Source organism: Neolamprologus brichardi, chromosome 6 (genome assembly GCF_056152115.1).
Source record: "Neolamprologus brichardi isolate AB-2024 chromosome 6, ASM5615211v1, whole genome shotgun sequence".
Lineage (NCBI taxonomy): Eukaryota > Metazoa > Chordata > Actinopteri > Cichliformes > Cichlidae > Neolamprologus > Neolamprologus brichardi.
The window spans coordinates 1,880,608-1,897,682 of NC_142109.1; the positions used below are offsets into that span (position 1 = coordinate 1,880,608).

At 39.1% G+C, this 17,075-nt stretch overlaps 1 protein-coding gene across 1 annotated transcript; it reads right to left on the bottom strand.

Annotated features, from left to right (window-relative positions):
• Positions 1-1,020: 1,020 nt before the first annotated feature.
• On the bottom strand, positions 1,021-17,062 carry xpo1a (exportin 1 (CRM1 homolog, yeast) a). The gene is made up of 25 exons (XM_006806118.3): positions 16,441-17,062; positions 15,783-15,915; positions 15,506-15,607; positions 13,321-13,393; positions 13,142-13,203; positions 12,196-12,240; positions 11,920-12,101; positions 11,309-11,357; positions 11,096-11,215; positions 10,331-10,459; positions 8,906-9,064; positions 7,422-7,604; positions 7,022-7,160; positions 6,447-6,628; positions 6,169-6,325; positions 5,875-6,038; positions 5,546-5,680; positions 5,251-5,434; positions 4,828-4,934; positions 4,081-4,275; positions 3,807-3,975; positions 3,217-3,351; positions 2,883-3,042; positions 2,179-2,275; positions 1,021-1,840 (listed from the first exon to the last, which is right to left on the bottom strand). The coding sequence occupies exons 2-25, from the start codon at positions 15,906-15,908 to the stop codon at positions 1,694-1,696; spliced, it is 3,201 nt and encodes a 1,066-aa protein (XP_006806181.1). The 5' UTR covers positions 15,909-15,915; positions 16,441-17,062; the 3' UTR covers positions 1,021-1,693.
• Between the last annotated feature and the right edge of the window lie 13 nt (positions 17,063-17,075).

Consider the following 17,075-nt stretch of genomic DNA (forward strand, 5'->3'; position numbering starts at 1 on the left):
CGTGGCCCTTTAATACATGTCTCCCCCCTCTCTCTCCCCAATTTCCTGTCTATCACTGTCTCTACCAATAAAAAAAATCTTTTAAAAAAGAACAAACTTGTACATAGGCTGACCAAACTATTTAACAAGAATATTAGAGCAGCACTTAGCAAACACATCTGATCTCATTGGAAAGTCTTTTATACCTACACTGATATGGAGTGAGTAATGCTGCAAACAAACAAACAAAAAAATGCTACATCGTTTGATGAAAATGATCAACCTACAAAGTGCTACTTCAAAGACACCTACAAAATCAAAGTGAAAAAGTATGTGGGTAGCTGGTCCATTTTGCAGAAATTTCATTGCGGCAACTCAAAGTAACGCTCTGCAGTTTCTATGCCTGCCGTGACAACATTGGAGAATGCGCCTATCTGCTCCCCGAGGAGCTCCTGGACAGTCTTGAGGTGCAGCCTGGTGGCATCATATGTGTGGATGGAAACATAACATTCCACGTGTTGTATAGAATTTAGATCAGGTGTGTGTGGGGCCCAGTCATGCTAGGATGCCAGAGTTGACTCAGTGTTGCTCCTGCTGTTAATTTCATTAACAGCAAAGTAACTGAAACTGATCATCAACCCCCTCTGCTACCTAACTGACCAGATCAATATTAAAAAAATGAATTTAGTTAATTTGATGCTATACTCAATTAAAAAGTGGTCCTTTTTTGCACAGTGTATATCACAGAACTCAAGTATAAATTATCCATTTTAAAATGTATAACAAAACTTGTTATTACTCATTCTGTAGTATCAAAGAAGTGCTATATTTGGATAAACGTGCAAGTTGATTTAGTTCAACATCTCCAATGTTTCATCTATGCGTGCTGCAAATAACTGACTGGGGCACCACAGTGGCTTTTTAAAACTGCATCTCATCTGACATATCAGTAGCACCTCAAGCTTATCTAAACTTTTAGGTCCTTAAGGTTAGGCTTACAGAAAAGAGAATCATACAGAATGTTTTGTAAAAATAGCCAACTTTATATTTTCAGAGTACTAAGACAGCTTTACAAACAGGATGATATGCACGCACTCATCCAAAAGCAGAGGAACCGAAGCCCTGAATTTATCAGAAAGCCAAAACAAAAGAAAAAGAAACAAAAACAACCACACTCAAAAACCAAAACAACAAACACAGGAAGCAAAGGAGTACAAATGGACCCCTTGAACATCACATTCGTTCTGCACAGTGCACATGGCACTTGTGAAACTGGAGCAATCTGTCACATAACCATTGCAAGTGTTCCAACATTATATATATATTACATATTAACAAGTGGGAAGGAAGTTGAAATAAGCATGTAGTAGGTTCAAAAATAACCATTACTTCTTACAACTTCATGCAGGTTTAAATGAATGCATGGCCAAACAAAGGTTTGATAGCAAGAAGGTAACAAAAGATGGCATGTTACATAAACAATGTATATAAAAGAAGCTGGTGGTGGGGAGGAATCTGTGCCAGAATTGGGGGTAGTAATAAGGGGCGATTCTCATTTACATATTGACAGAATTTGGTCGACATACAACCGAGTGCCGGGGTCCCCCCCTCCAATTCTCTTCAACACACACTTGCACACAACCACACTTGGAAGGAAAACAACAGGAAATGTCTTTGCTCCCTTCAGAGTTGGTCCGTAGGGGCTATGGTCACTTTAGTCGCACATCTCCTCTGGCAACTCATGGGGGTTGAGGATGCCGGGCACAGACATCTGGAGCTTGTGTTTTTCTTCCTGGGCTTGGCGCAGAGCTGTCTCTCTCTCCTCCAGGAAGAGGTCTGACGTGTCCTCACCAGCAAACTCCTGCAAGACCACACAAGTAGACGGTTTGGAAATTTGGATTCATTTGGGTGTGTTGTGCTCCTTAAACCATACAGTTTCAACACCAATGCTTTTAAATTCAACTCTTCTACTAAGGAGCAGGTGTCTGCAGTGTTTTCATTGATGAATAATATCTTTATGCTCATGTAAATTTGAGCACAAAGGTTGGCATACTTTGGATCCAAGCTATGAATCATTGCTCATTGGCTCAGATAAAACTGTTTTGTGTTGGCAAAGAATATAATCATCTTCATTTTTGCACTTATACCTTTCTTGGTCAGTTTCTAGCTGGCAAGTTTTTTTTGTGGCCATTTTCTCACCTTGATCTGCACAAGGAAGTCCCTTAGGTGCTCCTTAAAGGCTGGGATATCCTGATTGAGGCTGAATAGACCCGTTACAAACACCTTCACCTGGGCACTGTAGATAAAACATTCAATGAGCCTCAAGTCTGGAAAGTACAACTTGTAAAACTGTGGTCAAAAATAACGTCTGTTGTAATTCTGCAACAGTTTCATTTTTTGGCCTCATATTCAAGAAAAAAAAATGCCTTTAAAAACACTCAAGGACACTTTACAGAACAAAGAAGACAAGCATAAAAACAGGAAATGAACACAATAATAAAACAAAGTTTAAGAGCATGGAGTAGTTACACAGAGTACTTGAACAGGTGGGTTTTGAGGGTGGACAAAAAGGGTGAAAGAACGGATGTTTCTGAGGTCAGGGGGTAGTTGAGGGGCAGAGCAACTAAAAGTCCTGCCCCCCATGGTAATAAAATGAAATGAAGGAACAGAAAGAAGAAGAGAAGAGGAGGATCTGAGGCACCGGGATGGGATGGAGATCTGTACCAAGTCAGAGAGATATGGTGGGGGGAGAGAGAATGAATGTGTAGAGGAGTATTTTGAAATTAATACGGAGTTGAACTGGGAGCCAGTGAAGCTGCTTCAGGATAGGGGTGATGGTGAGTAGAGGGAGTCCTAGTAATAATACGGGCAGCAGAGTTCAAAGCAAGGTTCAGCTGACTTACTCTTGGAGGTGGGGGAAGGCTGTCTTGAGCAGGTTGGCGATGTACTCCTGGACATGTCCCTGATTGTTGGCTGGGCTTGCAGCACTCAGAGCAACACTAACTTTGCCCTCTTCCACCAGGTTAAACATATACGCCAAGATGGTGGCATGCATCGTTAATCCTAGAGAAAGGGCAGAACAACACGCTGGTTATTTAGTTACTGGCTGGTCTTATAAAAAACTGGCTCCTGACTACACTGAAAATGGAGTGCTGCATCATTATTGTATTTATATAAAAGGTCAAACTGAGAAGCCTTTATAATTGTGTGATGATACATCTTTCATAATCTCTTTACCTGCAGTGTGAGATGTATCCGTGACCACAGAAAAGATGTGCTGCAGAATGTCACAGAAGTACGTCTGGTAGAAGCTCTGCGCTGCTGCTTCCTCTGCAGAAACATTCTGCAGGAGAGTATATAGGATCTGCAAGCCTGCAAAAGAGGATGCGACATCCTTTAGATCAGCAGAGATTTGAGGACAATCTGCACTACATACCTACATGTGAGTAAGGTCAGTTTCAGATTTTGCGTATTACTTGATATTGTACTGTGTGGTATATTACTTTCATTTTGAACTGTTGTGCTCCATATTTCTATCTCAGCACTGTACTAGAATAAAAACACTAACTGTGCACCATATCTTCAGCTGTTCAAAATTTTTATCCCATCCTTACTCATCTTATACATAGTCTCACTTCATTTGTTGAAAAAGAAAAAAAAACAGGAACAGCTTGTGAACAGCTTATGGCTCCTATGATCAGTCTCAGAGCTGATCACATTAGGGATATCCGATCTCAACAACATCACATCGAATCAAAAGCAAAAAAAAAGCATCTCCCTCTGTGTTGTCTGAACAATCTAACAAGGTTAGTGTTTTCAGTTCAGACCTGTGTCAGCCACATTTCTCATCGTATGCTTAAAAGCCCAGATGATGGAGTCCAGGATCAGTTTGAACTGAGCTGGGGCAATAGATAGGAAGGCTGGGAAGCACTGGGAAGTGGCAGCCTGAAGGAGGTAGAAGAAATGGGTTCTGTGTTCTGGAAATTCTTCAAAGTCCTGAAGGCATAAATGGAAAACAAGGAGTTAAGAAGGGTTATAAACTGTTCAAGTTTAAATTTTTATTCTATTCTATCAGATACAGTTAAATCAACTCAGTTAAACCTTGTTTATCATGTTCAGAGTGCACTCGAAGACAGCGTCAAAGATCATGGGAATTTCTCCGGTGATATGGACGCCCAACTTGTTCACAATGGTTGCCATGGTGCTGAGGACCTCAGGCTCCCGGGCAGCTGGAACATTCCTCTGGTAGTCTATGAGCACAGCTTCCAGCAGGGGAGGCACAAAGTTCTCTGCCACCTGAACCAAAGGAACAGCAGCAATTATGATGGGTGTTTCACACCTTCATATTAAAAGATCTTGAATAACTCTTTAGTATAACACATCATTAACTACTGGAGCCTTAAAAATATAATTAGAAGATAAAAACCCCTTTTACAATAATTTACTACATTTACAGACATTTGAATTAACTGTGACAGATTTTAGTTAAGCGTTTCATTAACACCATTTTAACATTATTAATTTGCACTCCAGCTTCAAAATAATAATTTTCCAGAGACAGTGAAGGTTTGAAAGAACATGCTTTGGTCATACTTGGGGTAATAGCAGGAAAAAAAATCTAATTTAAGCTTTTCATTGTTTCTGAGGGGAAAAGAAACCCATGCTTACATGCAAAGCAGTTATTACAATTTTCAGTTTGTTACCTGCACCATTTATTTCTTCATTGTTAAATAAATGCAGAGCGGTTTTATATGAATCACTGCTCGAAAAAGAAGTCTCCATAAACACAGATTTGAATCTGTTTCATTAGAGAACAGACTAGAGGAAACAAAGCAAGGCCAGGCTCACCATCTGAGGGTCATTGGAGCGACTGACCCAGCCAGAGATTAATTTTAGCGTCTCTCTCTTTACGGTCCTCATACTCCTAATCAGAGGCTGCTTAGTCACCATCTCACCTGTACAAATGAGAAAAACCAACAAGTTTAAGTGGCTGACGTCTCCAACGAGCACATACTGAGGATGAAAAATCATTCAAGGGTTTCATCAAAAAACTTTGCAGTAAGTTTTTGCACTTTTTTTTTTTTCCAAAAAGGACAATTATTACTGTGATTTCCTGGTTATATTGTCACAACAGTGATGCTGTGTGCTTGAATTCCCATTTCTTTACTACTGTAGGTTTTATGTGGTAAGCAGTCTAACAGTACTTTATTGATAAGGCTCAAACATTAGTCTGGTTAATAAGATAAATTGAGGGAGAGCCCATAAACTTACCATTGCTTTGGACGGCTGAGGAGATGTTTTCACTCAGACATTTGTAGACGTTGAGCATGTCCAGGTAGATGCGTCCTAGCTGGACAACAAAGGGATGGCCAACAGCTTTGCAGGCTCTGACGTTTGTCTTGAGGATGCTGCCCAGCTGACGCACCGTCTCTGCATCCTTCAGGATATCCACATTCTGTAGCACAAGTCCATGTTAAAGATTAAGCACACACTAACAACACAGAAGTGGGCTGCAGGCTGCCTTATTGACAATGTAACAGCTCTGGCACATTACAAGGTTCCTCACCTTAGTGGCTTGCTGGATGATGCTGTCCCACACCTGATTAGGCAGCAGCATGTATTTCTCTATCAGAAGCTCTTGAACAGCCTGGTCTGTCTGAGCTCCAATCATGTAGCCCACTGCTTCATAAAATGTATGAACCTGCAGGAAAGGGACTGGGCTTAATTCTAACATAGACCTTTGTCAACATGTAGGTTTGAACTTAGCAAACGAAAAGTTTTACTGCAAAACACAATTTCCATCCCGTGAAAGTCTGACAGACGCACTTAAATCTATTTAACAGCAGAACTATAACAAAACCACGTGAATAAGTCCAGACACTGGGCAGGGCTCACCTGCTGAGGCTGCAGGTCACAAATGATGGTGTTGATGTTGTTCAGAATCTCATCTATAAAGGGCATCACCTCTCCCACCTGAACCTGCACAAAATGACGGCGGCACTTTTGGGCTATCTTGATGAAAGTATCACATGCCATGTCCTGAACGCCATCATGTGTCTCTGTGCGAGGAAAAAGAGAATAAGCCAAACAAAATCACAATAAGCCTTGATAAGCAGCCAATGAGATTTAGTGTAACAATGGTTTGCATCGTTTCAACATTCTCCTAACACCAAGGACAAAATATCTCACCATGCATAAACTCAAACAGCTTGTTGACGACCGTCTTGAGGAACTTCCAGTGCGCTCGCAGGAAACGAGGATACTGACCCACGATATACATGATGTTTGACGCTATTATGGCCTTGTTGTCTTTGCCTCTTTTCTGCTCACACAAGCCAAGCAGGTCCTGCGAATGTAACACACCTAATCAATTTAAATTGTTTGGTGTTACAGCGACTGACAAAATCTAAACATATTTTTCAGCCATACTGTGTTAATGACATGTGCTACAACAATGTATGTTTCACCTTGATGACAGTCACAAGGAACCTCTTTTCATCCTCCTCATGCATCGCTCCGCTGATGGAACCAATGGCCCAGCACAGCATGTTCAGGTTTCTCCACGACCACTCGGTGCCATTCACCTGGTTGTGAAGCTTCTCTGTCATTATGCGTTCAGTATCAGCATAGTCCAGATGAGTCAGATACACTGTGCACAAAGAGAGAGTTACGTGAGCTAATTAATACAAAGTGCCAATATAACCAGTAGCCAGTAAGTGCTGCTGACCACACCATTTTAATAACAAGATGCCAGATCTTTTAATAAACCCATTTTTGGTTTTTATAAATTTGAAGAGAAAAAATCTAATCCTCTTTGAGACCCCGCAGGAGCAGCAAACATTACTGAAACGTAAAATTACAACTGAAAGGTCCTAAATGTTGAATAACAGCCTGGTACATACAGGACGTAACTTGACAGTGAGATTATAAAATTAATCTCACTGTCTCACAAAAATAAAATTAAAATATTTTATAAATATAAATAAGTAATATTATAAATATAATATTTTATAGTTAGTCACAAGGACCGTTAACAACTTACCAAGAGTCTCTCTCATGTTCTTGTAAAGGTTGATTGCATCTGTGTCCTTCATAAACTCCCTGACCACTTCGCCCTGATCGTTCTCCACCACGAGCACTTCCTCTGGTTTGGCCATACGGCTCACCATCAGTAGACGCACCTGAAAGAAGACAGGGATATAGAGAGTCAGTTAGACACATCAGTTTTGTAAGAACAGTGTAAAAAATGCAAGAATTTTGTTTTAGATGTTTGCAAGCATTTTATGCCATTTAAAAAAAACATGACCAATAAATAATCATAAGAATATGATTGTAATGCTGTTCAATATAATCATAAGTTGCATTTGGGACAAGAGTGTGACCTTTTAATCCATTGACATTTTGAGGATACAATCTCTGTGTGTGCGTAATAGCAGCCCAACCTGGGAGAGCACAGGTAGGTAAAGGTGTCTGCGTGGTGGGACATCAGAGAGCAGTGGAGTGCTGGAAGTGGAGAAGGGACTCTCTCTGTAGAGTTCAGCTGCCAGGTGGTTCCAGTATTCCAAACAGATCTTAAAGATCTCCGTCTCCTCCACTTCTGACACCAGCAGCATGTAGTGCAGCGCCTGCAGACAGGACAAAGTGCGGTGAGGCTGGACAACTCTAAATGTTTCAAGTCAACTGATGAAACAAAGGGACGTATGTCATTATTCAAACTTCTATTCTTTTTTTAACGTGGGGGTTATTATGTCATGACTCTTCTGGTCTGTCAAAGACTAGTTAAATGATCCTGTTGTAGGTAAAACTGAGAGTATTAAGCAGAATATAAACTAATATGCGGTTTCTGTGGATTATGTTTGAGAATGTGGTGGTCATCCACAATTACATAACACTGTAAATGGGTTCTCCAACAGCAGACGAAAATAAAGAACCAGCCAGTCAAGAATCACAGCTCTCACAGATGAAAAATCAGCTGTCAAAGAAAAGATTCTGGCATCTTCATGGACTCACTGGAAAAAGTCTGACTGAAACAAAACACTTTACAGTGGTTTTATAAATTTTGATTTCTTGTGTGTAAAAGTAAGTGATAAGGATTCCATTTCTTGGGATCAACATAATCTCAGGTGCATTTACAAAGATGTTTCCTATCCTTAAAATCTTTGTGCTTCAGAACAGATATAGGAAAACGAGGTCTTCTCAGCTCAGTTATTCGTTCAGTGCTTTAGTACTGACATTTGCAAGACAGAAAACTTTTATAACATGATCAGATGCAATACACTTCTATATAGTGAGCTTTTTAAAGTCAAAAGATCTCAGGATATTCCTCACTTTCTTTAACCAAATGTGAGACATAGTATGCCCTGAATTTGTTGGTTTCAAGCATAATCAAGTAGTCTTCATTGGCTGTCCTATAAATATAGTATGAAGATAATATAATGGTACAGTTTGTAATTTAAATAATCTCCCTTTTACTTTTTAAGCAACTTCTTGATGGTCCACTTGTCCTTAGCGTTTTACATTTCATAAAACAAACAGACAAGTTATGTTTACATAATCAAAATTAATGAGCCTTTTTATGGTTAAATTGCAGTACAGATTACTGATATTTCCTGTGCTACTCTCATTCTTCACAGTTCCCAGAACAATTAACTATCTATACTTATTTAAGTGGAAAAGAGAAAGGTCGACCATCCCAGTGTAATAGCTTCAAAATGTATACCATTGCAAAAGTGTAATAAGGACAAAATGCATGAGGAGAAAAAGAAAATCTGCCAGTCACCTGATACAGAAAGGGATGCTAATATAGACGAAATGACTGTAAGCCACAACATGAGAGTTCAGGGTCCACATGATGTAAAACAAACAAACAAACAAAAAGGTAAACAGTGAAAATGTTCTCGTTTGTGTTGCTGTGTTGTCCGCCTACCTCCATGAGTGTCTCGCGTAGGTTGGGCCTTTTCTCAATGAGCTGGCCATGTTCTTTGAGGAAAGTGCAGAGGAACAAGCTCAGGTTCTGAATAAAGTTTTGTTCGTCATCCTTCCCATTGGCGTACGCCACTCTGATGTTTGTGTTTAAAGGCAGCATCTGGCCAAACAGCAAAAAAAAAGAGATTACTGCAAAGCCTTATAATTATTAATTTATCTTCAAACTTGCTTTCATTGAATCCATTTGGGGTTTTGTTTGTGGACATTGCATTTTCTGTAATCAAGTTTTATCTTATACTCAACTATGAGACCACTCAAGATTCAACTTTAATCTAAAACTAGAATATAAACCACAAAGTTATACCAGAAACACTGCCTGTTAAGGAATACTGGGAGATAACGTTTAGTAAAGTTTCATTTAAGGAAAGTTTTAATGAACATCATGTAAAGTAAGGACCAGGTTTACTTATAACTTTAGAAATGTAAAATTTTCTGGTAACTAAAGACACCCTGATCTTATATTCATTACATCTTATAATCTTCTGTTCAGATAATTTGTCACAGCTACACAGAAAACTTCTCCATCTCATGCACTAGCATCATTTTGTTCTTAGATAGTTAGAGTGGAGCCTAAAGTACTAAAGTACATAGTAAAGTACTTAGTACAGAGACTCTGGAGAGAATAAACGATGACTTATCAAGTAAGAGTTTAAATGTTTGATAAAGTACAGTTTACCTATTGACAGACACTGATGTACAACATAAAATGGGCTACAACGAAACAGTTCTACAGTACAAATGAAGCCAATGACCTGACTTGCTATAGCACCATATGTCAGTCTGCTCAATGTTACAGACGACATAATATTATTGTGTGTGAAACACAGCTGTGATTATTACATGATTCATTCAGAAAAGCCTGAGCTCATGCAATGGTCTTAGAAAGGATTAAACTCTTCACTTGAGCCTAAGGCACTCTGTACAAGCACATTCACAATACACAGCACAGTGAAAGTAGTTGGTTTTAAGGTGACTAAAAACTCTGTATTTTAATTTGTGAACAGAAGGTACTAAACTATCCACTGGTTCCTCTCGTGCTTTATGTATTTGGGCAGTTTTTGAAACTTATCTGCTGCTGTAAACAGAGCAACTCAGCAAAACTGTTGAATTCACACATACACACACACTGAAAAACATTTATGCCCATTTCTGAGTGGACTAAGGAAAATTTCTTACTTAATCTACATTTATTTCGGGTCTTTCTTTTACTGAGAGATTGACAGCCTGTGCTGCCTGTTGACCTTTTGTTGAGGTGGAAGGTTGGAGATTTGTGTGTAATAACTCAAACTGTATTTGTAAGCACGTTGTAACACTGAGTGCAATTAATGCAAGAGGCACTCAATACTAATTGGGTCTGAGTGCATACCTGTTTGAGCTGGGACATGGTGAGGGTAAAGAGGTTGACAAACTGCTCCTCATACTGGTTGACGCTCACACCAGCAATCTCAGTCAGACATTTCAGAGTCACATTGCGAAACATGGGTACGTTCAAGAACTGAAAAAGAAAACACAGCAGGTCAGTGCTGACATGTCTATTTTTCTTGCTCCTATAATTTGTGATGAAGGAATGCATTTCTTACATGCATACAACTTAGCTGGTTAACAGCCTTGACTCAACAACTATGATAGTGACAGAGACTCACATTTAGTCAGCTCAGGGCTCGCAAAAATCGCTAGCCCCAGGACGTCGGGCTAGCGATTTTTGTGAGCCCTGCAGCTGTAACCAGTTCAGATCAATTTGATGATTTTATGATCATTATCTAGCACCAACTGCTTTATATGCATGTAATAGATGACTGATTCCTGACCAAACCAATGACACAACGAGTTCTGGATTAATGGCAATATTTCCACAATATTGTTATGCATCTTTGGGATGAACCACCATAGTTCAGACGGTGGGATCCCTTTGAACTGATTAAGCTGTTAAAACCTTTTCGAAGTTTCTACTTGTAATTGATTCCATGTGCAAATCTGAGCATTTGTTCTTAGACACTTTGCATGACAACATTAATTTAAATACCATGTCAGTGTTTTTCAGTATAACCAGACTCACAGACATACTGTATCACGCTGTATTAGAGTTAATTATTTCAAGTTTTATTTAATGAAAGAGTATCATCTGGTTTACCTTGTAGACCAACGTGCTGATGAGTTTCGTCTCAAAGATGTAACCTAAAGGAATCCAATTCAAGAAGCGGAGTAAAGTCTCCAGGGTAGCGTGGACCAGTGGGGCATTTTGGGAATTTTCCTATGGGGAAGAATTATACACATCAATTTTTGAGGTATTGAGACTTGCACAAAATGTTTTGAAAACAACTGTGAAAAAAATTGTTTGTCTTACCATTACAAACTGGCACAGCTGGAATATTTGGGAGAACTCATTGCACATGCTGACAGGGAAAAGAGAGCGGAGTGTAAGTACTCATCATCTGGATTTTTTTTTTCTCCCCAAGTCTAGCGGAGTCTACCGTGGCACCCAATGAGCCAAATGACCAACAATCTGGCTTTGTGTTGACCAGATTAACAAATGGTAGGAAATTTTACATACTGCTGCTAAAACCAATTAAAGTGGAGTCTCACTCAGGATGTCAGAGTTCACAATCTTCCCAGCCTTCTTCTGGGATAATTGCTACATTTTGTTAACAAAAGGTTCAATCTTACATCTATACAGCTTTTTTGGGGCAATCATCAGTATACAAATGCATACAAATTACAATATAACCTGCAGGTTTTGGAATGCAGTATGATTGATCGAAAGATGCAATGGAAATGCGAGAATGCACGACATCAAAAAAAATATGATATCTCTAACTGTGCCTGATTAGACTGAAAATAACTCAAAATCAACAATGAACCAATATTTCTCCTTCTTTCAGTATTCAGTACTCAAATGTAAGACCTGACGTCCACTATTTGCTTGACATAAGTTATACAGTATATCAGACCAGTTACCTGTCTTTGAGATGCTTGGCCTTCACCTGGGTCATCTGGCCACTGGAGAAGTCAAACACCTCTTCACTGAGCAGTTTGAGGATGATCATGTTGTTCTGACAGAGGCTCTCACTGGTCCGACTTGCACCCACAATATCACTTATAAAAGTGGGCCAGTGTTTGGGCCATTCCTGCTTCAGGATCTAAAAGTCCAGAAATAGAGCTCATTATCAGCATCATGGCTTTATGTCAAACAATAATAATGTACACTATATCAAACATTAAATGCCTATTTACCTGCACAAGGATCATGTTGAGTTTTGAAATGTATACCCCCTCTTTCTGCAAATAAACATAAAAATGGTTACATGTTATGTTAGCTGTTAACTATTAGCAACTACCCAATAGCCACATTAGCCATCAGTCACGTAACAGGTAGCAGACTATGGTTAGAAAAAAGATTAATAAATGGTGCAGGGCTGACTGGGTCATGGATAGAATATTGAGCAGTAACAGACTGGATTACGGACACATGGGAAACTAGATGGGTTGCTGGCTGTGGAGAGCAGCAGGGGAACAGTAGCTGAACAGTGTAGAATGTGACAAGCTACTCTGAGCAAATTTTGGAGGTGAAGTGAAGAGCTGCAGAGTGAGGCAGGACAGAGTGAACACTGGATGAGCGAGAGGTTGCAGATCCGGTGAAGAGAAGGCAGATGTGCACAAGATGATATACTTTTCTGCTTTTGGAATAATTTATCCATGTGTTAATTATGCATTTCCTCTTTTGTTGCTGCCAGCCATAACTTCAGTTTTAAAGTGCAACCAATCAGTGAGTGATTGGTTCAATCTGCTTCACAGTGAACATGCTTGGTTTTTTATCGTCTTTATATTGGCATAAATACATTATTATTTGTAGTTTTTCTATAATCCTCTTTGTCTTCAATGATTAAAAAATATATCTTGATATGTTAGGTATTCTGCAGTTGTACCCTTTATCTATTGATATGTTTTAAAATATATTTTAACTTCAGTCTATAATGAAATCTAAACCATTTGTAAAATTAACACATCAAGTTTTTCAAGAAATGATGTCTTTGCCATTAATTCTGTTGTTGCACAATGTGGTCAAACTTCAAGTATTCTCCTGAACATCAGAACAGAGTTTGAAATTCTAATATCGGGACAACCCTATTACAATGACACGAGTATGTTTAAGTGCACCATATCACAAAGGACAACTTACCTCCATGTTTGCAGGATCAGAAGAAGTCTTGATAATCAGTCCAACAACATACTTCTTGATTCCTGAAAACACAGACATGTGTTGTTCAGAGAAAACTGATTACACCTTTCAGACAAATAACATATCTGAGGAAGAAAACACACAGATATCCTGATTAATGTCATTATGGTGATTTTTACCTTCACACTGATTTCTTGGTAGAATCTTCCAGCGTGTTTTGATGACTGTCTCCAGAATCTGAAGAGCATAATACTATTTGGGAGGGGAAAAAAGAAAAAAAAAGAAAAGATGAGTTAGAGCTCTGAAAAAGACTCAATCCTTTCATCGCGATTTAACAAGCAAAAACAAGAGCTAACCTCAGGAGAGTCTTTGCACTGTCATGTCTCCACGGTGACCCCATGTGGACAGCTTTGTGCAGCCCAAAATTGATGACACATGGTCTTTAGACATTGATATTACTGGGGCTGTCAACGAATATTCTAAATTCAACTATGTAATGGAATTCACAAAGTAATTAGACATTTAATTGTGCAAATTATTTGACTGTGGAAGGACAACCCAGCAATGGCTGCGAAGGTGCAGCTCTGGCTGCGGCAGAGTTTAGATACACAGCTACTGGTGCGAGTGAGAAGTGACCTAATGTAATTAGTAAACGTAAGTGGATAAATATCAGCTACCAAAGATAAACACTATTAAGTCATAATATTCTTAATAGAAAAACCTTTAGCTTAAATGAATCTTTCGAGATATTTATATGGGTGTATTAACATAGTTATCAGTAACAGGCTAAGGCCTAATTTTGACTTTTTCGGTGCATCCTACAACATAACCTACGTAAGTGGCCAATTGTGCATGGTATAATATGTGTTATTTATCATATGGTTATATCCTGCTGTTTTATATATGGTGCTAGTAGATAAAAACAAAAAGCTGGGATTTCCCTCCCTCATAATTTTAAAGTCCTTATTGATGCTTTGATTATTAATCCTTATATTGAGATGATGACTGCTCTCTCATTGATAAACTGCAGTGAAGAAGTTCAAAGGAATTCACATGATGAATCAAAGGTACTGAACAGGCCTTTCACAATAGCTGTGGGCTGCATTAATGCAACTTGTAGTTACATCTTTAGGGAGATGCATTTCAGGTTACACTGTAAAGTTTAAGAGATATTTGTGCTCATGACAGACTTCCCACTTAAGCTTTAATCCCCAGTTAGTTTAGATGTAGTAGTTTGTTTTTAAAATACACAAAGTTAGCTCAAACTTGGTTTTACCTTGAGGAGCACCACGTGGTAATGACTGCAGAGAATTCACAAGCTAATTCTGCAGCAGTGACTTTACACCCACACTCTTCGGGGAAATTTCTGATTTTGGTCAACTGATTGCAAAACAGTGGAACCTTAAATTTGCTGACTGAATCCTGATTTGCTATTGAGAAAAGCTTCAGGCAGCACCGGTCCCTGATGGTTTGATTATGTCCTGTTATATGTTCAAAAAGACCATTGTTGTTCAGCACACTGAATGTTTATTCTATATAACTTATAACTAATAATTTTATTAGGTTATTTTGTAATGTGCATTTATGTAACTTTCTGTTTAAATACATATACCAGAATGTATGTCTCTCACTGTACTACTTTGCCTTTATCTTAGTGTGCAATATTCAGATAGTTGGAATGTGTGTGTGTGTCTCTCTCTCTTTTCTTTTAAAACAATAATCATACACGACCTTTGTCCAGTGTTGACAGGTAAAAAACTAATTGTAGACTTCAGCCACATATTTAGTCACTGTTCTTACACAAAATATATACAAGTGTGGAATTGGCATTGTTATAATAATTGAACTGTTATAAATGGACACATTAACCTTCAACACTTGCACCTCTCAAGCCCTACGAGTTAAGCATTTAACTCTCTTGCAACAGCAGCTGTGTGTACCTTAGACCAAAGACAAATAAGTGTGCATACTAAGCACAGTCTCAGAGCCATTATATGCACAAATGGAGACAGTAGCAATGCCAAAAGAAGCCCAAAACAAACATTCTGACAACACTGACAACTGAAGATAGCATCACAAGAGTCTTTAAATCTGTGATCTAGTAAAAAAAGGCACAGCATGTAAGGCTGTCAAAAACTACTTATTTAAAGACAGTGAAGCATGACCCATTGACTGTACAAGATATCCAGTAAACACTAGGTCAATCATAATGATTTCTCACACCTCACCTCCCTGAAAGCCTAAGTCTTATGTGGATAAAGCAATAAGCTTCAGCTCACATTAATACACTGGTCCTCAACAGTGTAATAATGTAGCTCGTCTAAGGCCCTAGCATTCCTTAATACATGCTTGTTATGCTCACACCTTAGTTTTCATGTTCTGAGAGAACTCCAGGATGGTGTCGACTCTGGTCCAAGCATCAGGGTGGTCCTTCAAGTTTGTGAGCACTTCCTGGGCTACTCGTTGCTAGAAAAGAGCAACATAGTAGCAGTGGGTTTAGAGCAACTTAAAGTATACTTCAATTTAACATACACTTAAATTGTAATTACACAACTGTATTTGCTACAAGACAAGCTCCCAAACCCATTAGGGACTTAAAAGTAGCACTGCTTTGACTGAAGGTGAAACACATAAAACACACCTGGGATCCAATGTCATGATACATGGAGTTGACAACATTGTCCAACAGGTTTATGTCCAATTTCTGGCTGAAGTCCAGCAGCTGTCTGGCTGGGTGATCTGCCAACATTGTCATTTCTGCTGGCATAGAGATTCTGACAGGGGAAACGAAGAAACAGAAACCTTAACCGAACAGCATCCCTTGGGGGGAAAGTAACAAAAGAACTACCAAACACAAAAGAACCGCATCTGTGATTAAAATTTGCAGTACAAGTGCTAGAAACTAAGCCTTTTAGTGTTGAAAATTTACACTGTAAATACTAACACATACTAGATAAGTGGAACGTAAAAAATGGAATCGACAAGCGATATTCTGGAAAAGTAAATAAGTCAGAAACAGGTTATTCCGGTTTTGCCAGCCCCTCGTGGTAAAGTTATGACAGTCACTCAAACAAACACGAAACAGCGCCACCAACCCGCAAATACTGCATTCAACACACGTCCACTCAGATGCGTTTGCCACTATTGGGCGCAATTAAAGGTACCAGTTCACCAAGTACAATAACTTGTATGACGTCTGAGTTCTATAACCGGTTATTATTACCAATGGTGGTTAGTTTCAAAACCGATACACCCTGACGTTAGCCTTAATAAGTTAATGGTGATCAGACGCGACTTACCTGATAGTTGGTGTCCGCTCGTCGAAAACTAGTGATGGTTTTAATAATGTGAGCTCTAACAGAAGACCTAAATGTGAAACCGCTAAATACGCTACAAACTAATTCGCAGCGTTATCTCATGGCACACGTTTACGTTACGCTGCCCTTAAAAGTCGTTAGCCAAAAGCTAATAGTAGCTTTCCTCGATTACACCAACAGTCGTAATTTAAAAATGCTGTTAAGCTGGATATTCATCGATTTTTTTCAGCGATATATTAAAGAATATCCGACGTTTCTTATTTTTAGCCACTCTGAAACATAATTGGTAGGCTACCAGTTACATCCGACCAGGCTAATAGCAACTTAGCGTGCTAATGGAAAAGTCAATGATTTAGGTCCGCTGGCTAATGTAACATCAAGCTAAGCTAACACCAGAGTTTCACGTAGTCAGACTTGGAGTCGTATTCCGGGTCACAAAGTAAAATAATCTCGTTTTATTTCTGGTTCTGTTCGCACACACTGTTGGGAAGCAAAGATGTTTAAGTGCGTGCAAGTGTGCTCTTCCTCTAAGCTCACGCTTCCAACCACGGACCGGTTAAAACCGGTTGAGACCGGGATATTCATTCTCGGTGTTTCGACCCGCCGAGCGCCGCGTA